This window comes from Zootoca vivipara, chromosome 13 (assembly GCF_963506605.1).
Source record: "Zootoca vivipara chromosome 13, rZooViv1.1, whole genome shotgun sequence".
NCBI classification, from domain to species: domain Eukaryota; kingdom Metazoa; phylum Chordata; class Lepidosauria; order Squamata; family Lacertidae; genus Zootoca; species Zootoca vivipara.
The window spans coordinates 31,117,200-31,143,837 of NC_083288.1; the positions used below are offsets into that span (position 1 = coordinate 31,117,200).

The 26,638-nt window shown below is 47.5% G+C and overlaps 1 protein-coding gene across 5 annotated transcripts in view; it reads right to left on the reverse strand.

Moving 5' to 3' along the window:
- The window catches only part of NDRG2 (NDRG family member 2), a 44,493-nt gene extending 24,114 nt beyond the window's left edge, over positions 1 to 20,379 (reverse strand). The window contains exons 1-4 of one of the 5 annotated variants that reach the window (XM_035134311.2): positions 20,247 to 20,379; positions 10,693 to 10,775; positions 8,457 to 8,501; positions 1,302 to 1,407 (exon numbers count right to left, since the gene is read on the reverse strand). In XM_035134311.2, the coding sequence (XP_034990202.1) occupies positions 1,302 to 1,407; positions 8,457 to 8,501; positions 10,693 to 10,770 (229 nt within the window). In that variant the 5' untranslated portion in view covers positions 10,771 to 10,775; positions 20,247 to 20,379. Of the gene's footprint in view, positions 1 to 1,301; positions 1,408 to 8,456; positions 8,502 to 10,692; positions 10,776 to 20,242 lie in introns of those variants that run through there. The other 4 variants (XM_035134312.2, XM_035134313.2, XM_035134314.2 and 1 more) reach the window with 4 other exon arrangements.
- Between the last annotated feature and the right edge of the window lie 6,259 nt (positions 20,380 to 26,638).

Sequence of the window (26,638 nt, forward strand, 5' to 3'; positions counted from 1 at the left end):
TGTTTTATCTCCCCTACTTGGTGGCTATTTTTCTCTAGGAGTTGGAAGGGAGAGTAGTAGGGGAAATTAGCTGCTAAAGATAACATTGAGATAAACAAAGAAAGAACAAAATCCAGCAGCTCCTTCTCCCCTGGATGAGTGTTTTCTATCTCCTCCAGCTTTCAATGCCTGTTGCAGAAGGCAGAAGGCAGGCAGGCAGGCAGGAGATGGGTGGGAAACTTCAAAGACAGCAGCAGTCAGATGCCTGCAGACAGACTCTGAGGCAGTGCGACCGACTTGCTTGGGAGTCGACCACCATGCAAGCCCACAACGTAAACTCGAGCATCCTCAAAGGCCACAAAGATCTGGTATTCTAGAACAGGAGAGTGGAAACATGCTCACAGATGTTTCTCCCCACACCCCCGCCCTCAAGCAACCCAAAGGCATGATCAGAGTTCAGGGACATATTCCAGCCAGCCAATAACTCTCAAGGACAGTGGTGAGGGGAGTGGCCGAAGAGAGGTGTGGTCCGGGGGGGGGGAGTCCTGAGGGGCTGTATTTGCCCCTCCCCCATTGGGCCTGAGGGTCCCCCTCCCTCCTCTACATTGTAAGGAAGTGTTGGTTCTTTGTCCTCAAGCAGCTATTGTAGGATTGATTGTGATGGGTGGGGTAGAGTCCATCCCCAGGGAGCAGGCAGATCAAGGCAAATTAGGATCCACCAGTAGATCGCAGGATGATTTGCAATCAGCGAGCAAAGGCTTTTGATTCCCCATTGTTCAAGTATAGTGTCCACAAATGGTTCTCCCTCCCTACATTAATCTGATCCACACTAACTTTGATGTAGGTTTGTGCATGTACACACAGGTCTTCCCAATGTTTTTTCACAGGGGGCAGCAGGTACAAATAGGCCTTGGCATCTGTTTATAGTATTCTCCAAATAGGCCCTCGTATTTTGCACGTGATTGGTGGATCTTGGGGTTGTAGCCTGAAGTTTGCCCTCGTATTTTGCACGTGATTGGTGGATCTTGGGGTTGTAGCCTGAAGTTTGCCCACACTAATGGTACAATACCAAGGAACCTCCACACAATAGGAGACCCTGTGTGTGTGTTGCATAGGTGTGAATATGTTTTGGGACTTCCTGACCCCACCAAACCAAAAAGTTCTTGGGATTCTTCCAGAATGGCAAGATCCTTGAAGCAAACGTTCTACGAACCGGACTGTAAGGGCAAATTGCCTAGTTCTCTCTTTCCAAGTTGTACCGTTTGGAAAAACCCCAACCTGCCCTCCCTCCTGCCCCAACCAAGTGGGTGCTCCAGTCTTACGGTTTTGTCCCACATCATGGTAGGTGAGGATGGCTGGACGTTTGGGCTTGGGTGTCCCATGGATGGTGATTGTCACAATCCCATAAGGTGTCTCCACTGTGTGCTTCTGTGGAAGGGGGAAAAGAGAGATAGAAAGAAAGAAGGGTGAGCAAATGTGACACCACAGGGCTAGACCAAAACCCAGTGCAGAAAACCAGAACCAGACTTATGCTGAGTGCATGGAGGGAGAGGTCAGGTCATAAGTGGTAGTGGCCCCATCTCTGACTTCTGTGCTTAGATGGTTCCTTGTAACTCGCAAACTGATTGTATATGTGTGGGCTTCCTCTGTGAAATCTGGGATCCAGCTAAATGCAGGTGTTGCACATCGCATGTTCATAAAGATTTTGCACGCATAGATTCTATGTGTAAGGCACAATCAACATGAGGGTAGGGAGGGAGCTGGTTGCTGTGATCCTAGTCCCCCCCCCCAACACTTCCAGGCTTCCAGTGTATCCTGATCATAGCAGCTGTGTCTGCACAGAAAACATTCAGTGCATGAGTAAAGACATAGGTTCAAACCTAGTTTGTTTGCACTTTTTAAATTAGGGTACCTCAAGGGACAGGGCTGAGACTGGGTTCAGAGACAGCAGAGAAATAGGCCAAGACAAAACACCACTCAGGGCCAAGTCACTTGTTGCTTTCCCATACATCTGAGGCTGTGTGTGGTGTGTGGTTAAAAACAAGGAGCGGGAAATGAAAATTACATGCGTGCACACAAAACTGGATATTTTCGCTTATTTTGCAGAGTTTATTCTACTTATGCTAGTTATGGTGTGGTGAAAATTACTATGCATGTGCCATGGCCCATCCTGGCTGCTAGAACCTCTGCTCAAAACTTGAGTCCCTAGCATTGCCAACACAGCAACACAACACAACACAACACAGCAACACAGCACAGCAATATATAATCACCTTATCACAGTACAGAGATAAAATATTATCTCCCTTTTATTATCTGCACATCATGATACTGTTAAAGACCCAGCTACCAGTGTGATTTAAAAAATGTTAATATTCTTCTCTTCTATTCCACCACCCCCAACTTCTGATTTTCTGACCCTTCTATTCTCATGCCTATCTTCTCAGCCTTGAGGACTAGAACCTTGGTGTTGTGTTTTAAAGAAGATTCATGGGATGCTCACTTTTTTTGCACTGCCCAAGTACCCGCCAAGACCATCAAGATCACTAGTTGCTTACTCTGTCCCTACAACTACTTCAAGAGGCAACTCTCTCTTTTTTTGACCTGTAGATTAAAATCAGCATCCCTTCCAAGGCTCTCAAGATAAAATTGAGAATAGTAGCCAAACCATGGTTTAAATGTGAGTTAGGAATCAAACCCCAGAACATGCTGTTTATATGGTAAAGCCCAGTCCAGGAATATGCCAAGTAAGATAGATTATTTGTGGCTTTGAGTTATACAGGGTTCATTTTCTTCTCATCCCAATTTGGAATTTTATGAAATGACATAAATTATAATCTGCTTTCCTCTGTGCTTTTTCTTAATGTACAAATCATCTCCAAGCTATGTTGTAATCTTGAAATACATCTGAAGCGTGTGCAAGGTCAGGCGGTATGACTCATAAGTGAAGACTATGCTGGCACTCGCTGCGTTAAAAACAAAACACTGCCCACAACATTCCAGAACAAGTGCAGAATTCAGTGTCAGAGAACTGATCGTCTCCACCTTATCATTCCCATGATACACTGGGAGAAACCTGGGCCAATATTCAAAACAATCACATTTCTTCTCTCTCTTTCTCTCTCTCTCAAAGTTCCTTGTTTATTCTACAAGCCCTTCCAGCTAAGGCTTTCTCTTATAGCACACAAGGGAACTCAATGTATTCAAAAGCAATTGGACACTCAGAGAAAGGTTGAGTGATTTGGCACCCGCAGATACTCCTTCCCTCAAAGGCAATAACACAGGCGTGAAAAGGGTAAAAGGTGGAGATGAAAGAAACAGTTCAGAAGAGAGGCAAGCAACCAGGAGCCTAGATTTAAGACTTGCTGGCAAGGCTGCCACAAGCCCAAAGAGGGAAGCGGCGACTAATGGTTACAGATGATAGTCCGGGACAGCACCCACCGAGCCAAACAGAGGCCACCAGCCATGCACTGTGGCTTTGCCAGGAAGGTTGTTAGCTGAACCCCGTGTACTGTATTCAGGTCCTACACAAGCCCTATTCAGGCGCTCTCCTTGTCCCGAGCCCACATGCACAGAGGAAGAAGAGTGCTAGTTCCCTCAACCATTCCCATGGGGGTCAAGTGAGACAGAAGCAAAGAGTTAGTTGGAGGGCGAACTTTTGAGGCAGGAAGTCTTCTCTGCTCATGCGCTGTTCCTGGCATACAGCCCCGTGACATCAGGTTCTACATCCCGAAGAGAAGCTATCCCTCCAACTCATGGAGAATGGCAGGCATGGCAATGGGGGGCGGGGAAGGAGCTGTCCTTGCTTCCCCCCCTCTCACACAACTATTAAACACAACAGGAGATTACCTGAATGAAGCCCCTGTTGGTGTACAAACTGTGGGAGGCAACTAACAGGCATGTCTAATGGGGTTATATACAGCTCCCTGGTAGGACTCTTAATACAGTCCTGCAGCAGGGTTTCTACTAAGCCAGGGGTGAGGAACTTCTTTTAGCCTGAGGGTCACACTCCCTTCTAGGCAACATCAGGTGGTAGTGGCAGTGCAGGAAAAAAGTGGGCAGGATGACAAATGTTAACTTACTCACACACGGGGCGTAGGAAGATGGGGGCGGTGCGCCCCGAGTGACGTGATCCCAGGGGTGCCATCACCGCTGCCCGCCCCGCCCCAAAACGTGCACCACGTCATGGCCCCCAAAACGCGCCCCGTGCCCCACAATGCACGCCACGTCACTGGGGGCAACGCGCCTGCTCTCCGCCCCCGGTGACGGAACATGAAGCTCCGCCGCTGCTCACATACCCCTCTCTATCCTCCACCCAGGCATGGGAAAGAAGGATTATAAGAGTTTGGGGACATGTTCTAGCCAGGGAAAAACACTCAAGTAAAGGAGCCAGTGAAACATGGCCTGTGAGGAACAAGAGTCCCCAAAGTCAGACAGAAAGGCCTGGAGGCGGTTCCTGGACCTGAGGCTTCCCATTCCTGTCCTATGCCAAGGGAACATGGCAGAATGGAGGTCTGGCTTATACTTGAGGATACAACATGTAGAGAATGGACTGTGCCTAAACACAACATACTTGGCAGCTTCTGTAGTTTTGCAAACCCAGGCAGGAAGTCAAAAGAGGAAATCCCTTGTGGGTTGCGGCTGCTGCTGCTGCAGAAAAGTGTTGGGCTATGTTTGGCTTGGTGGGTTTTCGGTCATGGTACATTGCTCCCGTGTCTTTAACAGCTGTGTAGGGCTGGGGAATAATGCCAGTGAGGGAGTGTGCAAAATGGTACCAGCTGACAATACACAGAGGCCTCTTCCCTTTTTGCATCTTGTCACTCAACTAGCCATAAACCCCTTGAGAAGTTTTTGCTTCATCCATGTCGGCACACCAGCTACTGTTGTTTATTGCAGCCTAATCTAATCTTACGTTTTTCTTATCTACTCTCCTGCATTCTGATTTGTTTTATGGGATGTAGGTTTTACTGCTTTTGTGTTGACTTTGGATGATTTGGCACCTGTGTGCATGTTTGTCTTCCCAAAAAACATTTCAATAGAAATATTGTGATTAATGCAACAGTGTGGTGGAACAGGGAGGGGCAGGGATGTTGGCATCATCTCGGGGGGGGGCGTTACTTGCTAGTTCTTTATGTGCCAAATAATTCAGCTTAACTCAAAGAGAAACCCACCAAATAAACCTAACAGAGGAAGAGGGAGGTAGCCTTAGCAAACATAGCTAAGAGGCTAAAACTGGCACTTTTCTTTCTGAAAAAAAATCCCAGATCCCTATATCATGACCAACCAGAATGCCACAAAATACTAACCAAGACTTTGAGCCCACCCAAACTGTTCAAAGTGGGGGAATGTGTTGGGGGGGGGTATGCTGTCAAAAGTTTTTCTTCTTCTTTTATAAAGGCTTAGGAGGGGCTTGGCTATCAGGAAGCATGCACGAACATCAGCATTTACCTACTACACCACTGAATGAATGATCAAATGAATAAATAAGGTGGAACTGCAACAAAATTTTGCAGTACATCCTCCCCCTAACGGCTTGGGTTGGGTTTTATTTTTTTTGTCCATCTAGGTTTCTTTCTCTCTCTATTTTTTGGTCAATTGGGTTTTGTTGCGTTCTTTTAAAATATATTTTTGGACTTGGGAAAACACCAGGGCTACCAATACTGCCGCTCCTGCTACTCAGCAACCTCATTTTGGCTCCATTTTTTCTTGGCACACCCCACCTCCGTTCACTCTTAGAAGGAGCAGTAAATAAAGCTAAACTTGTCACCCACCAAATGCAGCTTAGAATCCTAACAGCCGGTAAGGTTTGAAAGCCAAGCCTCCAGGAGTCTGCCTCTAACTCTGGGATGAAATGTGAATAAAGTTTAAGAATTTGACCTGTCCAGGGATTAACCTGGACAGATCCATGTCATACTGGGTGGTCTTGAACAGACCTAAGTTTCCTGAGCTTTAGTTCCTCGTTTGGAAAATGGGCACAATAATGACTTACCTTGTGTGTGGGTGGACTGGTGCAATAAGATTTTTGCAATCAGGAAGAGCAGCTATTATTTGGCATTTCCATTATGTAAAGGGTTGCCTCCTTCCGTTTACACCTGCTATGTCACCAAACCTCGTAATAACCCTATAATTATATTTTCCTATTTTACCAAATGGGACTTTGCCTTGCCTAAGACTGGTCAATGAGGTCATGAGATAAGAGTTGCCACCTTTTTAGCCAGATGACGAGCAGGGATTTCAACAGGTGCAGCTTTCCTCAACATGGTGGTGGTGACAGAACTTGTCCCGGCTGCTCCTGCATTTTTGAAAGCAGCTAGATTTACAGAAGTCAGCAGCTAAAGTTTTCATAACATAAAGGATGAGCATGGCTGGACTTGCCCTTTAAAGGCATAGGAGCAGGGATATTTCTAAGACCTGGCAACCCAAGTGATGGAATAAGCTGCAGATGTTGAGGTTCTGCACATCCCACAGCCATTTAAGGCCAGAGAGTGGAAGCAAGGATGGTAGAAGCCTTAATTCCATGGTCCTGGCACTGACCAAGGAACTGACTGGTAGATGGCAAGTAAGAATAGTGTGTGTAAGTAAGTAAGTAAGTAAGTAAGTAAGTAAGTAAGTAAGTAAGTAAGTAAGAACTCCTGCTGGAGTTGGCAAAGGTGCCTCCAATATATCTCAAAGACAAGAAACAAGAAACAGGCTGGGCCAGAGCCAAGATTCCATGGGAGAGCTGTTGTGCATTTAATGATTATATAATGGAGAGATTAAAGGTGGCTCATTGCGAGATCTTTTGAACCTCCACGTAAGGCTAGGAAAGACCCCTGCTTGAGACCCTGCAGAGTATAAGAGCATAGTCAGCAAGCATAGGCAATAAGAAAGCTAGACAGATAGGGTTTCCAGACTCAATAGAGGACAGGACTTCTGTGCCTTTAATTGCCCTGCTCTCTTTTGTGTCTGGGAACCTTAAAGAGCAACCAGCAGACCCTTTGTTTAATTTCCAAGCAAAGGGTCTGCTGGTTTCTCTTTAAGGTTTCCAGACTCAAAAGAGAGCAGGGCAATTAAAGGCACAGAAGTCCTGTCCTCTACTGAGTCTGGCAACCCTATAGACCAGGCATCCCCAAACTGCGGCCCTCCAGATGTTTTGGCCTACAACTCCCATGATCCCTAGCTAACAGGACCAGTGGTCAGGGATGATGGGAATTGTAGTCCAAAACATCTGGAGGGCCGAAGTTTGGGGATGCCTGCTATAGACAGACCAGTGGTCTGACACACTCTAGGGCAGTGCTCTGTTTCAGTGTGACAGAGGCATCTTTTCTCAGCATACAGAGAAAGGTGGCAATCCCAGAAGTGCCCTCAGCTCAAGAAGTCTTAAGTTGGTTACACAGAAGTCATGACTCGATTATCTGCTTACGTTAGATGTGGGGAACCTTTGACCCTCCAGATGTTGCAAAACTACATCTCCTGTCTTCCCTGGCCATTGGCTACACTTGCCGGGGCTGATGGGAGTTGTAGTTCTGCAACATCTGGAGGGCCAAAGGTTCCCAATACCTGGCTTACACTGACTTGCTAAATAACCTGTGGTGATGTGGACCCTCCAGAAGGACTCCAACTCCCACCAGTCCTGACCAGCATGACCAGTGGTCAGAGGTGATGGGAGTTGCGGGGTCCAACAACAACTGGAAGGCCACAGGCCTCTCTTCCTTCACAGACTGGGGTTGCTGCTTCTCCCTCAGGAAGGACTCAGTGTCTTATCCCAGAGTAGCAAATTAACAGGAGTTGTTGGCAGGAATTCAACAGGAGTAGAACCGGGGGCGCCAATTATAGGGGGCTCTGGGTGCCTGAGCACCCACAAAAAATGTGTTGTGGGTGCTCAGCACCCACACTGTAGAGCCCCCAACGCAACTTCTGGTGCCTTGAAAGCACCAGAAGTCATGTCCAAGGTCTTGTGAGACAGGCACCCCCAAAGTGCGGCCCTCCAGATGTTTTGGCCTACAACTCCCATGATCCCTAGCTAACAGGACCAGTGGTCGGGGAAGATGGGAATTGTAGTCCAAAACATCTGGAGGGCTGAAGTTTGGGGATGCCTGTTGTGAGACCTCGGTGATGCTGTCCGAGGCCTTGCGAGACCTTGGTACCTGACTTCTGGTGGCACCACAAATCAGGTTCCGAGGCAGGGGCACATATGACATGATGACGTCACCAGCACCCATAACTTTGGGCCCAAGTTGGCTCCCCTGGGTATAACTCTGAAACTTCAGGCTGAGGGAAAGTTGCCCTTGCAAGATTTCTGCTCAATCCATCAGGCAGCAACTGCGATGCTTGGATGTACAGTATACCCAGCGTGGATGGAACAAGGAGAGAAGGAACGATCACTGAGGGGTTAACATAGCTTCTTTCTGTTTGGCATTTCTGGCATCAGGGCGTTCTGCAGGGTTCGGGGCAACAGTTCTGTCCCCGTGAACAAGAGGGGAAGGGGTGGTGATTACCTGGCCTTGTTCCTGCAGAAGTTTGGCTGCTATCAGTTCAGCATCCTAGAACACAGAGAAGGAGAGAAAGAGAAAGGAGGGGGGGGGAAGACAGACAGACAGGCGGAGAATGCAGGGTGGGAAGTAAGTGAGGAAAAAGAATCAGAGTTATGGGAATTGGGCAGGGGAGGGGAAATCAAGGGGGTGCAGAGACTCCCTGCTAATTGATAGGGGCCCTTTTTACCAGCACGGGCAATGAGCAGACATTGAGCAAAACTGGACTCACCAGAAAGCTAACTGCACTGTAGAGCTGTAAGGGTTCAACCTGCTTCCTTACATGCTTCCTGCTAAATGATGCATTGCTTAGCTGAGGTCATACTGTGTCTTTGGGGAAAGGGAAAGGCCTGCTCCCTACCCATGCTTCCCCAAGGAAACTAGCCATTTAGACTGTACCAGAGCAGTCCTGGCAACCTGTCTCCAATGGTAAGGACACCTGGGCTAAAAGCACACCTGTGCCAGATGTTTTCCCTGCCACATATCCCAGGACTTCTATGATTATGACTTCCTGGGAACATTTGCACACACCCACACCTTACTTAACCCAGGTGATTTCACAGTTTTGAGATCAGTTGATGGCACACGATTAGCAGCGGAATAAAAAGGAATTAACTTGACTGCACTGTCCCTTGCAAGGGCTGAGCCGCTGTCGCATGGAACACAAGCTTGGGGGCGGGGAGATCCTTTGTTGACAGCCCCCTAAGTATTGAGTACAACAAAGTAGATAGCGCCAAGGCATTTGGATATAAAGCAACCCATTGATCGTATAAATCAATGGTTTGATTTCTATCCAAATACACTCTGTGGCTTATTAAAACTGATACCGCAACATCTCTTCGGTCAGGTCAAACTGTGTTGTCTCCGAAAATTAAAATAAGTAGTCTAGGGGCTCTATTCACCTAACTTTTACTCAAAAGGAGACCCACTGAAATTAATGTACCTATGTTAGCCATTTTAACGGGTCTAATCTGAGTAAGACTAACACTGGGTACAGTTCATAATGTCTGTGGATTTGCAGTGCAGCTCCAGAAACACAACAACAGGCTGGACAAGTCTGGACCTAAATCTCCCCCAGCAGCAAAGGATTTTAAGTGTAACATTTCTGCAAGTGTTTTTTGCTGTTTTATTTACTGCATTGATTCATATTCCAGCGTTTACGTCTGGAAGCTCAAGGCTCTGCTGGATATCCAAGAACAAGCCAGCTTAGGCAACCCTGATAATGCCCTGGACCTGGTACTGTATGTGGTTCTCCGGTCAACCAGTTTATATAAATGTCTCACTTCATCATCAATGGAAGGCAAAACCACTCCTCTGCATAGACCAAGGGAGGATAAGGGTTTATACCACTATTCATAGAGTTAAAGCTCTCAAATAGTCACTGCCAGGGAAGGGCTGCAGCGCAGTGGTAGAGCGTGAGTTTCTGAATTTTGCCCCTTCCTCCTTAGAGGAGGAGATGGTCCAGCTGTTGCATCTCTGTCCTGCAGTGCTTTGAAAGAGACATGCTTTGTCTCTCAGTAGAGCTCTGTCACCTCTATGGATGTGGCCAGCAGAATTGGTGGATTGACAGAGGCTGCAGTTTTTAGGTATCTGGAGGGGCCATGGATTGGTGGTAGTCAGTGGCGGTGGCTGTCCATTGGGATTGGTAGGGTGGAAGGCAGGGAGGCCACCAGTAGGTGGAGCCAGAGCCAGAGCCAAAGCCAACTAATTCTGGTTTTGTCCCCCTCCTGCATTCTGCAAGGGCAACACTTGAGATTGAGGGGGAAAGAAACAGACACCCAGAGCTGGATGTAAGGAAGAAGGCAGGCAGGTAAGGTTGGTGGAGCATTTGCGATAATGGACCAGCCTCCAATGGGTAGAGCACATATTTTCCACAGACTTTACACATGAAGGAGCCCAAGCTCATTTGCCATCCTCTCCATATAGAAGGATGTAGCAACAGTGCGATGGGGAAAAACAAAACGAAACAAACAAAACTTCTGCCTGAAGCACTGGGCCCTTCCACTCTTGGGCCAGATGGACTGACTATTGAGCTCAGCACAAGGGAGACTTTGTACGCATCTGCTTTGCCAATCTGCTTCAGATGGAAAAGAACAAGGAGAGAAACAGGCAAGACTGGACAGCTTTGGGTACACTGGTAAGAAGGACAAAGAGGGGTGGGCAGGGAAGGGGAGAGTCGGGGGAATCCTGTCCTTTTGCTGACCTTGCCCGGATCAGGTGCTCCTGGGGCTCGCAGAAGCGGCTTCTCCTCAGTTATCTGCACTTCCTGAAGCTCCGTCATGGCTCCTGAAGCAAAATATAAGAGACATAGACATCAAGCGGTGTATTAGCTGGGGCATCTGATAAGTCACTGGCTGAGGATGAGGCTCCTGTCAAGGGACTCTACTTCATGGCAGAGCCAGATTTAGGCCAGTACAAGCAGTTCCCCTGCACAGAATGCAGAGCCAAGGGGGCACAAAATGATGATGACGATCACCACCACCACCTATATTTATACGGGTACCTACTAAGAAGATTGATTCAAAAAAGCAATTGTACCAAAAGGAATGATTGTGAAAATAATAAATATTTAGGGGGTGTGCCAGATTTTGCCCTTGCTCAGGGCGCTGTATTACCAAAGTACACCCCTGCTCGTGGCTTTCCTCAAAGCTGGCTTTCTGCTGTATTTTAGTGGTGGCTCACACAGAAATAGTCCTCACCTGATGGCTATTCCATCAAGCAGGGATGGCAGATGTGAATCAGTCATCCTGGATCCAAATGCCAGCCAATGGAACTTGCATATTACCCAGTGTGAGCTCAACTGCGATGCTTTCCAATGTGGCATCACTTCACAGTGACACATCTATCTGCTGGCCATTTAAGTGACAAGAGGTCAAGAAATGTATCTGTGAGCCAACTCAGAGTCTTGGCCTTACTTTAACAAAGAGATGAGCCTCATTGTCCATCAAAGAGTGCTTTTGCACACAACACATAAAACTCCCCATGGATCTCTGGCAGGTTGTATTGATTTTATTGTATAGCAACTGCATGTGTATTATTTCTGCTAGACACTTTTGAGACCATTCCTCAGAAAGGCAGGATATAAATTTAACTAATAAATAATTGAAAACAAATGTGCGCCAGGTTGTGAGTGTGGGATTGAAAGTGGAACAGAGCCCATATGAGAACAGTTGTAGGTGTTACTTTCAAATTACTGATGCAGGTGATCCAAAATAAATTTCAAAATCTCAAACACTCTGCATCTTGATTACTTGTGAAAATAACTGAAGCCTATAAGGATCCTATTACAGGTGAAACCCGGAAAATTAGAATATCGTCAAAAAGTGCATTTATTTCAGTAATGCAACTTAAAAGGTGAAACCAATATATGAGATAGATGCTTGACATTCAAAGCAAGATATGTCAAGCCTTTATTTGTTGTAATTATAATTATTTGTCGTTAGGCGGATCAATTATAAATGGAATGTAATTAATGAAATGTAATAGCGAGGTTTATTTTTGTATTATTGTAACTATTTGTTTTATTACTGTGGAATTTCCAAAAGAAAGCATTTGTAAAAATTAAAAGAAAAATAAAAAATAAAAAGTTACATTACTGTACTGAAATAAATGCACTATTCAACGATATTCTCATTTTCCGAGTTTCACCTGTATTTTGTTGCAACTATCACGGAGGCAGCAGCAAAGACAAAGTGTAAGCTTGTCAAAGAACAGAGGACATAACAGAAGTTGTAAAAATATCATACCTAAAATGGTATTCTGTGTTTTTGTTGTTGTTGTTGAAATAAGATACTTTGCGGCACTGTGCTACTGCTTGATCTAAGGCATTTATGTGACTGTGTTTAGATCAATGGCCCTATGCCTAATGCAATAAACCTCTCATTTTACAGGTTGTGGGACTGAGGGAGAGAGACTAGTCTAAGGGTCCTGGGCAGAGCTGAAGAAGTGAAGCCAGCTGCCTTAGATCCAAATCCTCTGGTTATGTAACTGAGTGTAACTTTATATAAAGGACCATTCCTTGGCAGGGGCCCAGAGTCAGCCTGACATCAAAAAGGACCCAAGTGGTATTGCTTAGCTTAAGGGTTCCAATTAAAAAGACAGTGCTCTGAAAGGTGTTCCCCAGAATCTTTTGCAATATGCCAATGGGTGTCAGGATGCAATTCCGACGGACGCCATTGCACCCCATCATTCTCGGCAAAGGAGCAAGAGATTGTGGGAAGGCGCTTCTTGAACTGCGCCATGCTGTTGCTTCCTGTGGCAGCGGAACCCCTTGGCTAAGCCCTGCAGCTGGCACAGCACCAGCCCTGCTCATTCCTGCTGGGAGCGCAACACATGATCAAGCGCTACAGTAGTTAACGAGAGCCGCTGTGACATGTGGAGCAGAGTGGCACACCAGCAGAGACAAGGAGGCTGCCTTATACCACACCAAGCCATTGGTCCATCCAGCTCAGTATTACCTGCACTGACTGGCAGAGGCTCCCCAGGGTGCTGGGAAAGCCCTACATGGAGATGCCAGGGATTGAACCTGTGACCTTCTTCGTGCAAAGCAGAGGTTACAAGCGTGCATACAATTAAGGTGTCTATGGCCTGTGGTGCTATCCTCCCCAATCCAAATTCTGCACCGAGGGAACCTAATTTCTGTACTAAGCACAACTGTGATCTTTCCAATCATACAAAAAAGAAATCTATGCTTATATTGCACAATTTATTTTCTTTTTCGGTAACTACCTGGAGGGGCCAGAAGTAAAAAAAACTGAACGCCTAGCTGAAAGATTAGCTCTCCAACCCTAAATTCTGAGGTTTCCTCAAGCCAACGTCATCCTTATCCCAATTCCTCCCTTCCCCCTTCTCTGGATTGGTATGTTCAGTGGCTAGGCTATTCCCTGTTCAGTTGATGCAGAAAGCTACCCCCCTTCAGGATGCATAAAAATCAGTATGATTGTTTTAAGATTGACTTTTTAACAAAACATTTCAAAATACATCATAGGTCTCTTCCTCCCTCCCCAAGCAACCCGTCTAAAATAACACCTGAATGGAACAGGTTCCAGTTCATACTGCCAACCTCTTCAAACTGAATCACGGCCACCTATCAAATAGATTATAAGTTACAGCCTGGTCTTCTGCTTAAAAAAAGCTCTGGTGGGCAGAGGGCGCTTGACTGCTGAGGTTAAGCATTATAACGATGCAATAAGTTTTGTGTATCCTGTTTATTGGCAGGGACGCAGGTGGCACTGTGGGTTAAACCACAGAGCCTAGGGCTTGCTGATCAGAAGGTCAGCGGTTCGAATCCCTGCAACGGGGTGAGCTCCCGTTGCTCGGTCCCAGCTGCTGCCAACCTAGCAGTTCGAAAGCACGTCAAAGTGCAAGTAGATAAATAGGTCCCACTACAGCGGGAAGGTAAACGGCGTTTCCGTGTGCTGCTCTGGTTCGCCAGAAGCGGCTTTGTCATGCTGGCCACATGACCTGGAAGCTGTACACCGGCTCCCTCGGCCAATAATGCAAGATGAGCATGCAACCCCAGAGTGGGTCACGACTGGACCTAATGGTAAGGGGTCCCTTTACCTTTATCCTGTTTATTGCCAAGGGCTTCCTAATGCACCTGGTGACTGTAGACATGAGGGTAAAGGTGTGCTCTCCTACATACCACCAGGATCATCCACAGGAGACCCTACTGGTGATATTAGGCTCTTTTATAGTGTGCACCTTCCAACTATCAAAGCTCTTCAGCATGTCCCAGTTCTCAAATAAGGAATATTTGTGTATCGGCCTCTACAAATCCACTTGCCAGCTCCCCCAGGATGGGCACCCTCTGCCCTCTAGCAAACAGGACATTCAGCACCTGACAGGTTCAATTGCTACTGCAGTTTTTGAGCAGGTAAGAAACAGCAGGAGTGCCTTCCAATCAGCCTGAGACTTGAGCTGTTTCTTGTCCTCTCCATGCCAGACACAGACAACAGGTCATCCTGCCTTGCAGGGGGTTGGACTAGATGAGCCTTGGGGTCCCTTACAACTCTACAATTCTATGATTCTATGACCCTGCCTCTCCCAAAGCCCTCTGTGCATGCCAGAGTACTCAAGGGAGGGAATAGGTGGCGACTGCATATAATAGTTGACTAGAAGAAGTGTGCATGCACACGAAAGCTCATACCAATGACAAACTTAGTTGGTCTCTAAGGTGCAACTGGAAGGAATTATTTTATTTTATTTTTATTTTGTTTCGACTACAACAGACCAACACGACTACCTACCTGTAACTAGTTGACTAGTAAGACACTTGTTTTTGAACCTGCTAAATAAACTATGTGGATATTTATTTTTCATCTTATGCACAAACAGTGTTTTGCCCAGCAATGACTAACCTATGTTTACAGAAAGCTCTGGACATTTACAGCTCAGTCCTATGCTTGTTTACTGGAAGTATATCCCACTTTGTTCAACAGGACTTTGCTCCAAATACATATGCACATGATTGCAACCTTAACTTCCAAGTAAGTGATCTTGCTTAGTATTCTCACATAGCACAGAGAGAGTCCAAAAGAAATTAATCTTCTAACAGATGTAGTTATGCTGTGCATGTGAATACCATGACCACGCATTTTGGATCATGTTCCTAGCTTATATTAAGACTTTATTTAGTTTCAAACCAGCAGGTTAGATCCAGACTAAGTTGACTGAAGTTAGGCTGCAACCCTATGCACATTTACTTGGGAGAAAGTTTCAGAATTCAGCAGGGCTTACTTCTGGGAATATGCACTGAAATATGATTTCAGTGGGAATTAAGGGTGCCAAAGGCAAACTGTTTGAGCATTCCTCCTGATTCGTTTGCAGGAAAATTAGACAACGTGGGCCATTTAATAAGCATTTGTACGTACTAATTTGTTTGCAGAGAAAGCTTTATCCCATACTTCCCTGTGCATTTTTTTTAAAAAAAATTGCAGAAAGTCCAACCATTGGGGGAGGAAGTGTGTTTGTTGCGCAAGCTCTCCCAGTCAACTCTAATTGCACTACCCAAATTTGCCAGTATGCGATTGAATTCCACTTGAGAATAGCAACAGCCTGGAAGTGCCCAGAATGTACAACTGACTTGAGCCTGGATGCAAGCCAATGTTTGAATTGTGCTATAGCAATCCGCCAGCTTGCTCATGCCTGTTCAGGAAATATGTGAATTTCAAAATGTAAAAGTTGATTTATTTAAGTCAATGATCTAAGCCTGTCTTCTTCTTTTCTTTATAATTTAAATCATCCTGACCGTGCCTAGGAAAAAAATGCTGTATGTGATATAGCCCTAAGCTACTACGAAGTTCATTGGGTGGTCTTGGGCAAATCTCTCTCCCCGGGCTGATTCACACATGCAGGTGTTTCAGAATTTCTCTCTGTGCCTGCAACACGGCATAATGCATTTTAGTCCCACTATGGGGCTAGTTCACAAATACAGGGACAGCCAAGGTAGACTACAACTCCCATCATCCCTGGCCATGCTGGCTGGGACTGAAAGGAGCTGGGAGTCCAACAACTTTGGCTATCACGGTACACGTGTTGAGGACTGCAGCCTTTATTACTGTTCATGTGGTGACTGTCAATGGATTATGTGAACATACACACTCCTGAGGAAGACGATCCATAAAGGAAGTTCTATCTGAGGGGAGTTAGAAGCACGGCAGCTCATTCAAACATGCAATTCATCCCTTGATGGTACAGGCATCCCCTTGAGGAGTAGCCCTTGGGGCTATTGGGAGGATTACAAAGAAGAAGGGAAAAAAAGGAACTGTGAAGCTCTTTGGACCATTCTGGAACATGCATTAATGAACTGTGCTCGTAAGGGGTGTGTCTGCATATAGTCTGCCAACACTCACATATTTCGACGCATCTGAAAAATGGAACTGTTCTCCCTCCTGCCCCAGGGCACTCTGGAGAAGGGGAAAGTTTGTGTGCGGGTGTCTGTGTGTGCATGCACGCACGCACACACACAGAGTCCAAGAGCACATCAAACAACCACCACGAATACATAGACCCCCTAGAACCATGGAAGGGCCGGTCCCCAATATCTGGCAGCTAACCAAAGACACAGGAACCTGTGACCCAATCTAGGGTTTTTTATCCAAACTGGGGCAACATCTATTTCCTTTCTTCTCCTTGGTAGATACCTTCAAGCAAGCCTTACCATGCTGCTGAGGGTTTGCTTGTCTTGCTTATTTTGCACTGGAGTTAAATTTTATGAACAGAAAAAGGACAGGAGCAACGAGGGAGCAGGATGGCTAGGCATCCTCTTCCCCGGCCCTCTTTTGCTCTTTCAAACTAGGCTACTTTTCGCTTGCTGAGCTGCGAACCTTCTTTCCTTACTTCCCTCCCTCCTTCCCTCTCTCCCACCACCAGGTGCCACTCCATTGCTGGCACAAGCAGAGGGGCTGCCAGGAGCCCCATAAAAGCAGGAGGTTCCCCCCTTTTCCCAGGCTCCCTCTCCTCCTCCTCCTCCTCTCTCCCTCTCTTCTTCTCCCTCCCAGGTGCTATGGCTGGTTTCCACTCTGGCCTCCATCCAAGGATCCCCCTCCTGGGCCATAAATAGCTGTTTTGATCACCCTGGCACGGGCAGAGATCCAGTTCCCCCGGGGTGCTCCTTGCCACTCTGGGGCCCTTCACGGGGCCTGGAAGGAACAGGCATCCAAAAGAGAATTCTTCCAGCCAATTGCTGAAGCAGCAGCTGTACAGAGAGACCTTCCCAGAGCAAAGGCCAGGCCGAAGTGGGGGAAGCCAGGATCTCCCCGGTCCCTGGCTAGGAAGGTACAAAAGGAATAATGAGGTTTGCAGAGAGAATGGCGGCCAATCTGCTGGCACAGAATGCAATAAAGTACTTTTGGAGCTAGGTATTCTACTCTTGACAAACCATACATTTAAAGCACATATCCCCCTTCCCCGAAGAATCATGTGAATTGTAGTTTGTTAAGGGTGCTGGGAATTGTAGCCCTGCAAGGGGTGAACTATCATTCCCAGGATTCTTGGGTGGGTGGGTGCTTTAGATGTATGGTGCATGCACAGATTTTGTCTCACTTGCTGTATAGTGCTTTCTACAGTCACTGGGGTTTTTGTTTTGCTATTCTTCTTCACCTTGGTAGGGCTCCAGTGTTTTCAGGTGCTGAATGGTAAGCCAAGAAATCGGACAGGTGCAGTTTCCTTGGCACAGAGCTGCTCTTCTGGAAGGAAATCCCCACCTGTTGAATGTACGCCTGCTGCACAGCTGTAAAAGACACAGGGAGCCCTGCCAGGAAGAAGGTTTCCATTCACCAAGCCAATGCTGCACTGAACCTCAGAAGCCATGGTTAAAAGGTTGCTGAGCTGGGTAGGGGTATCCTCCCTTTCTATTTCTCTCTCTCACTCACTCACTCACTCAGCCAGGTTTGATCCAGGGCTGAATAAGCCTGAGAATCTCCCTCCCTCCCTGGCCCTGCTTTCACAACCAGCCTTTATGAAACGTAAAGAGTGCAGTGCAGTGAGCACGTGCAGTGATTTTTCTACCCCACTTCCCCAACTTTACCAAAGGCAGATCTGAGCCCTGGCAACACCTATATTAGAAAAGAAGTCCTACAAGGGGGTGGAGGTGTATTCAGCCTTCTCATGTGCTTGTCAACCTCCTCCCTGTTTTGGAGGTCCCAGGCCAGCAGCAGTTTACTGAGCCCATCGTGGGCTGTACTTCGTTTTGCGGCTCAGAGGCCTAGGCTACGCACATATCATCCCCAGACCCAAACAAACAGGTGCTCCAATTTTAAAACAACAACAATACTGTAGCTACTTGTGTATACTAGGACATGTGTGTTTGTGTGTGGGGAGTCTTAATGTCCATGCACATTTTGACTAAAACTGGTCTGTTTTCCCTTCATTGCTCGCTCCAAATAAACCCAATTATTCCCAGACCTTCTGTTTGGAAAGTGGGCAATGGGGATTCCTAGATGTGCTCAAATCTAGTACAGTACAGTCAAGAGGTTATGTGTGAGGTGCTCAGGAAAGGCTAAAGAAAGGTTCTCTTTCTACATGTGGGAAAGATCCTTGGTGTCTTCAGCACATGGCAAGGGGGCGGGAGACTGTGCTGCTGCTCTGCTGAAGACTTCCAGGTGCCCACAGGTGCCAACACAGGGAGGGCCTACATGCCAGGCGGCTTTGGCACTCACACCAGAGGAGCTGGAAACACAGGCACACACCTGCAGTGGAGGCCACGTGAAGCCCCACCAGGCTTGGGGGCTGGGAACATGCAGCAAAACAAGAAAAAAAAGCCCAAACCCAGGCACCCTCCTTGCTCCGAAGGGGATGAGCAGCTTCCTATCTCTTTGGGCCCTGACCCCATGAGACCCAGCTCCCTTCTCAGAGCCAGGAATAAAAAAAAAAAACAGGCACCCCAGCCTTGGACTTCAAACCCTCTGGCTCTTCTCTCCAACAAGCCAGGAGCTTCAGCTGAACTCCCAGCACATGGCTTCGACAGCACGGTACACCTCTGGAAGTCTTCTTCTGCACAGCCAGGGCAGAATCTGGATGCTCGCCCCACTGCCTCCTCTCCCAGACAACCCTGGGTTTTATGGTCCTTAACATTAGATCCCAGAGATCCCAAGGCGGCAACATCCACCTGTTCTCACCTGATCACACACCTCCCAGAGGACCCAGGAGTGCTGACTCCACCAGCGATTGCTCTCCAACCTGCCAAGCCTTGCAGAGAGAGCCCCAGAGCTCCTTGCACTCTGCCTCCTGCCCCTTCAGAGGACCTAGGAGTGCTGCCTCCCGGATCCAACCCCCTTGCGACCCACTAGCATCCTCACCCCCTCACCTGGAAGCCTGACCTCCTAGCCCCACCTGCCTTGCTTCTACCCACTGGGGCTTACTGCTCTCTCCCAGAAATAGGACCAACCTGACGGCGGATTTGGGACACGCACATAGACGCCAGTTTCACGTCTCCTCGCTTCCAGCAGAGCTCAGGGACCCTGCAGCTTGCAAATCCTCCTCTGGTTGCAACCCACTTAATCCTCCGAGCGACCCCCCCCCCCTTCTCCCTCCAGCAGAAGGCAAAAATCCCTCAGCCACCCCACCCCTCTTTCCCGGCTCCATCCTGACAGACCCCCCTCTCACATGGAGACCAGGGGGGCAAACCGCCTCTCCTCCTTCTCTCTTTACCCCCCTCCCCAATACGCATAAGCAATCTGTCCCTTCGAGGTCTGGGGGGGAGGGGTGCCTCCCATCCGGAGTGTTTTTCCATTTGACATTTGAGTCTGTTGATCGTGTCAATCGCAAAGCGAATCGAGGAAGCAGGCAGGAAATCAAATCAAAGCAGCTCATGGCGCGGGCGAGGAGGAGGATGAGAGGGGTGGGGGCTCCTACATACACAAGACATTCCCCCGAAAATACTCACAGCAATGGCAACGAAATGCAACTGAGCATTCGTCTGGTTTAGGGTTTGTTTTTTAAGAGGCGGGGGGCGGCAGGCAGCTTTTGTATACAGTAGTTAGCTGCAGGGAGGTTAGGCACCCGATTTAGGGGTGTGCGCGGGGGGAGGGAAGCGGGAGATTCTGCTTGCAGGGGCATTTAATCTCCTATAAAACTAGGCAACATCTGGCAACAGATTTCTCCTCCCTCCCTTTCGGGGTGCTCGCAAGGGATCGGGGGAGGTCAGAGGCGAAGAAGAAGAAGGAGCCGGGGATAGAAAAAAGGACAGCCGCGCTTTGCAGACTGGCAGCCCCTCCCACCCACAAAATGTCACCCCCTTTTTTTCCTGGTACCCACTGTCCGCGCGTCTGTCTGTCTGTCTGTCTGTTTGCCTCTCTCTCGTCCGCGGCGGCTGCGCTCGGTCGCTCCGTCTGTCTTTCCACCTTCACTTGCCTTTGACTCTCTGACTGCAAACACCACTTCCCCCCACCCCCAGGGAGAGACCCCTCCCCCCAGATCCCCTCCCCCCCCAGCTCCGCCTCTGCCAATCCAGACTGCCAGCAAGGAAGGGAAAGGGGGTGGGGGGAGGAAATCAGGGGAGGGGAAGAAGGAGGGGGAGGAGAGACCGGCAACCATCTTTCCCCAGATCCTTGGTAACAAAGGGGGATCCCTACAAAGGCAGAGAAAGACCCCCCGCTCTCCTCTCGAGGTGACCCGAGCACTTTGTTCCCCGCAGACAGCCAGATTCGGTTCGAGCGCAGTATACTTAAAAAAAAAAAAGTACGTGCAAATACAAAATGAGGCGAAACAATGTGTGGGGAGCGGAGACCCTGCGCCCCCTACAGGGCAAAGGTCCCCATACTTCCCTTCCCCCCCCCCCGCAACCTATGGCCAGCCCTAGGGGGCGTTCCCGAAAGCAGCGAACAGCCAAAACAAAACCTGTAGTATTTAATCCGGAACTAATAATGAAATAAAATAATAATCGCTCAGTCACACAACCGATCCCGTCTCCCCTTGCAGTAATCTCAGCGAGGATTACAGAGCTCCAGTTAAGCGCCAGGCTCAGCTCAGGCACAGAAAAAGCAGCTACAGTATTTTGGAGTGTGAGCCCCGGAAAACGTGGAAGAGGCGGCACCACAGAGCATGTGCAAAATGCATTTCCGCTCAGCTGTTAGCAACCGGAGCCCATCTTCACAAATCTTGAGATTAGGTAGCAGGCAGCGCTTGATCTTTAAAACCGGTGATTCTTCAAAAACTATATTGAAGTAACATTTGTTAGATATGTGTTGTTTGCGCGGGGGAGGACGGCCCAGGATTCCTCCATAGGTTTCAGGAAACACTCTGCACATGCTCTTTACCTGCTCTCAAAGAAAAAGGGTTCCAGGAGAGAAGGTTTGATTTCTTAGCAGGCTTTGCGTCTTGGTATAACTCTTCTTTCTCCTCTTGCTTTTTAAAAGTTAACTACAGCAGGGTACCAATTATTTTTCCCCCCCCCCCATGCTATGACGAACCTGGGACAACATAAAAGATCAAGAGTCAGATTTCAACTTAACCATCAACTTGCTGAATGCTGCTGCCAAGCATGTCTCTCTGGTCTGCAGCCTCCATCTGCCCATCAAAACTTGCAATCAGATGAGACAAGAAAAAGCCCTCTTTGCAATGCATGTTTATTCAGAGTTAAGTTCCACTACTTACTCCCAGTGAAGGATTTTGAAGCTTTAAAACCCACACGTGCTTTCAAACAAACAGTGATTTCATGGTGGTCGATCCCCAGCTCTAAAACCCTCTTCCTCTTGAAGTTCACCAAATGTTGAGTCTGAGCATTTTAGGATTCTGATGCTGGTGTCAGAAATGGATCTGAAATGAAATGTTGTTGTTTCAACATCTGGAAAAAAATACACCGGTGTTTAATTTTTCTTTTGAAGGGGGGGGGAATGCAACAGAGCTGGTTTCACACATGTTGAAGTGGGTTGAAGTAATATACAGTGGTACCTTGGTTTAAGTACACAATTGGTTCCGGAAGTCTGTACTTAACCTGAAGTGTACTTAACCTGAAGCGAACTTTCCCATTGAAAGTAATGGAAAGTAGATTAATCCGTTCCAGAGGGGTCTGCGGAGTACTTAAACAGAAGCGTACTTAACCTGAAGCGAACTTTCCCATTGAAAGTAATGGAAAGTGGATTAATCCGTTCCAGACGGGTCCGCAGAGTACTCAACCTGAAGCGTACTTAACCTGAAGTGAACTTTCCCATTGAAAGTGATGGAAAGTGGATTAATCCGTTCCAGATGGGTCCGTGGAGTACTTAAACTGAAAGTCCTCAAACCGAAGCGTACTTAAACCGAGGTATGACTGTACATTATGATCTACCGGTATAGAACTCTTCTCTATAAGACCATCAACACCCAGAGTCTAAAATTACTTAACTGCGTCTTAAAGCAACCATCTTGCCAAATTCAGTTGGTCTTCCCCCACCCTATCCAGCAGTATCCACAACCATGGGCATAGCTGGGGGGGGGAATCAATCAAAATCAATGCAAATCTGAGGTTCTGCCCCCCCTAACAAAAGCCTCCCCCCCAAAAAAAACCCCTCACTACGCCCATGTCTATAACTGGGAAGACTGAAAGCCATTCTAAGCAGGAGAGTATACATTTTAATTTTTGAACGCCAAAACAGGAATTTAGGAAGCTGCCTTTATCTGAGCTAAACCACTGGTGTAAACTGTGCATTGTTTGTGCATAATAATCAAATTATTATTAATAATAAACCATGGTTTTGCTTACTGTTAGATGCAAAGGGGTTCTCAGGCAAACTCTCCTGTTTCATGGGGAAGGATATTAGCTCAGAGGTAGAGCATCTGCTATGAATGAAGATCTCAGGTTCAAACCTGGCTTTTCCATTTAGGGCTGGGAATGTCCCTGTCTGAAATCCTGGAGATCCCTTGCCAGTCAGTGCAGAAATTGTTCAACTTGATAGACCAATAATTTTACAGAGCGTCCCCCTCTTTTTCTTTTCTTTTTGAAGTGCCAAGGTTTTGTTACTGACACCAGTGTACAGTAGTTACATTCACTGGCCAGAATACTGGGAGACAGGTTTGTTTTATGGGTAGCAGGGTGCCTGTATCTTTCCCCTTATCTACCTTTGTTTATTCTGTTGCAATAACTTTGAGGTTAACCCCATTTCTGAGCCAGATTGACTAACCTAACGGGGGGGGGGGGGGACAGTTCCCAGCATTTGATTGCAAAAAGGCATGCTCAAAACACAGAACATGGGGTGGTGTTGGTCAGAAAGAAGCAGCCTTGATTTTTAATGTCTGGAGTCACCAAAGGCATGGGGCAGGTTCAGTTCACATCTCAAAGGAGTCTCCAAAGGGTCTCCTTTATTTTGCACCACATAAATCTATGGGCTCCATTCAGCTCTGCGGGGAAAAGACCTGCATTTTAGGGACAATGTTGCAGTGCAGGCAAAAGCTGCAACCAAGCAGTGGATGGATGACCCAGCTACCCAGAAGGATAAACACCCATCTATCACCCAGTGGTTTGAAGATCTCACCGCCCTTTCTTACAATCACTCCAGTTTCATTGCTGCACACACACACACACACACACACACACACACACACACACACACAACTACCTTGAGCAGCAGGATATAAATACCATAAATAAATACCATGAAGGAAATTCCTTGTTCTTTTGCAAAGCTTACAGATGGGCCTTGGGCCAGTCACTGTCTTTCAACTTAACCTTGCTCACAGGACTATTGTAAGGACAGAAGATGGGGGCAGGACTGCACATACTGCCTTGAGTGTCGGTTGCAAGGGTGGTATAACAAATAATAGCAAACAAAAACTGCTATGTGGCCCTGTACGCACATTTTCCACAATCCTGCCCTAGGATAAAACACTCAAGCCCATAGCCAGGGTCTCCCCTGTGATCCGTGTCACTGCTCTTAATAGAGCCCCACATTATTGTCTCATCTCTCAGGTGCTGGATGACATCCGCCCCAGTTTTTGCACTCCTGCAAAAGCAGTGAAAACAAGAGGATGCTGGAATCTTTTACTACCCTGTAGGTTGCTGCCACTACAGCACGGCTGCGCACGGTTGTTACGATGAGGGAGGCGCTATGCCTCTCTCGTGCCCACGTAAAGCGGCGAACTCTGTGTGACTGCATCTCAAAGCATAATCTCTTCTCTGCAGCCGTGAGTTTCAGAGAGCTGCTTCTCTCCCAGCTTCCTAACTTTTCTCAGTTCACAGCTAGTGGCTGCGTCCTGTTCCTAACCCACCCACTTAAAATGTTGCTTTTTCTGGCAGGGCTGGGTGGGACTGTTTTGCCTGGCACATTCTTTAGGCAAGTCTAGCTGGTCAAACCAGTTGGGCCCTGTACTGCTTGCCTCCTGGACTAATCCTAGTGCAGGATCACAAGACACACACACACACACACACACACAGAGAGAGAGAGAGAGAGAGAGAGAGAGAGAGAGAGAGAGAGAGAGAGAGAGAGAAAGCTGCTATACATAGCTGCCTCTACTAACTCTCTGGCACTGGTGCAAGCCGACGTCCAGCACCCCTTACAAACTTTTCTATTTCCTTGCTGAAATACCTTACTTGGCAACCTAGGAATGCCAATTGTTGACTGTTGGTATTGAGCCCCTAACCCATACCACCCAAACTTGCTATCAATGTGGAGCTGAAATATGAATTGAGGTCCACACTGTAGCCACAGCAGACATTAAAAGCCCATGACTTTCGCCAGAGAATCTCGTGAACTGTGCTTTGTTAAGGGTGCTGGATATTGTAGCTCTGTGAGAGGTAAACTACAGTTCCCAGGGTTATTTTGGGGGAGCCATTTGCTTTAAATGTGTGGTGTGGATGTGACTCCAATGTGAAGTTAAACGCATCAGGGCATCCAAATGCAGGGTTCTATCTATCTATCATCTATCTATTACAAATAACATCAGTTGGAGAGCAACTCAGATCAATGGAACCGGAACAGGCATGGAGGAGGGCCTTTAACCCTTTAACACCTTCAGAAGACAGAGGGTGCCAAACACCCCCCCCCCCAAGTTATCTCTCCTCCTCCTGCCAGTGTCCGAACTCAGTGGCTCCCCTGCTGTGGTCTAAAGCAACACCCCTCTTCCAAAGTTGATACTTGCTTTGGGTTGCTTCCAGACAACCTCTTTAATGAGCATTCATCCTGATTTGTTTCAAGAGAGATTAGTAGGCAGCCTTGCATCATCAAGCAAGTGTTGCATCACACTTTCCAGGGCATTTTCCCTTCCGTTCTGCAAAAAAAGAAAGAAAAGTAAGTTGTTTGGGAGAAATGAGTTTTTTTCACAAGAGCCCCAAATCAGCTAGAATTGGGCAGCTTGCTGGGATGTGATGGGATACCATTTGAAAATAGTGACTGGAAGCCCCTTTTGGTGGTCTTGGTGGGGGCAAATCCTCCAATTCATTGATATTTGCTTTGGGGTGCTTCCAGATAGTCACTGTTTTTGGGCAGGATTCTATCCTATACTGGCAAATTCAGGTTTTGATATTACAGTTTATTTGGGACTCCTGCGCAACAAAGTTGCTTCCCCCATAGATCAGGCTTCTTTGCAATAAGGAAAACGACAAAAAAAAGTGCCATGGAAAGTGTGAGATCGCAGTTGTTTTGACAGAATGTCATCCACTCTCCCCACATACAGGATAAATAGCCAACTGGTCATCTAATCTCCCTGCAAACAAATCAGGGTGAATTCTCAATACACAGGTTGTCTCGAAGCACCCTTAGTGATACAGGTGGACCATCCTTCAAAGGATGGGTTTTCTTCAGGGTTGTGTTAGCAGGGAAGGAAAGGGTCAAATTTGCTTTTTCGTATGCCTACTCTGATCCAGGTAATTCTCATGCACACGGAGCTGATAAAATTTGCCTTTTAAACAAACCTTACTACTTACTAATTTATTATTTTTACACTGCCCACCTGACTGGGTTTCTCCAACCACTCTAGGCAGCTTCCAACAAAAGATTAAAAATACATTAAAACATCAATCATTAAAAACTTCCCTAAACAGGGCTGCCTCAGATGTCTTCTAAACATCAGATAGTTGTTTATTTCTTTGACAACCGATGGAAGATGGAAGGGCGTTCCACAGGGCAGGCGCCATTACCGAGAAGGCCCTCTGCCTGGTTCTCTGTAACTTCACTTCTCACAGGGAGGGAACTGCCAGAAGGCCATTGGCGCTGGACCTCAGTGTCTGGGCTGAACGATGGGGGTGGAGATGCTCCATCAGGTATACAGAACCGAGGCCGTTTAGGGCTTTAAAGGTCAACACCAACACTTTGAATTGTGCTTGGAAACGTACTGGGAGCCAATGTAGGTCTTTCAAGACCAGTGTCATGTGGTCTCGGTGGCCGCTCCCAGTCACCAGTCTGGCTGCCGCATTCCGGATTACTTGTAGTTTCCAGGTCACCTTCAAAGGTAGCCCCATGTAGAGTGCGTTGCAGTAGTCCAAGCGGGAGATAACTAGAGCATGCACCACTCTGGCGAGACAGTTCCCGGGCAGGTAGGGTCTCAGCCTGCGTACCAGGTGGTAGACAGCTGCCCTGGACACAGAATTGACCTGTGCCTCCATGGACTGCTGTGAGTCCAAAATGACTCCCAGGCTGCGCACCTCCTTCAGGGGCACAGTTACCCCATTCAGGACCAGGGGGTCCTCCACACCTGCCCGCCTCCTGTCCCCCACAAACAGTACTTCTGTCTTGTCA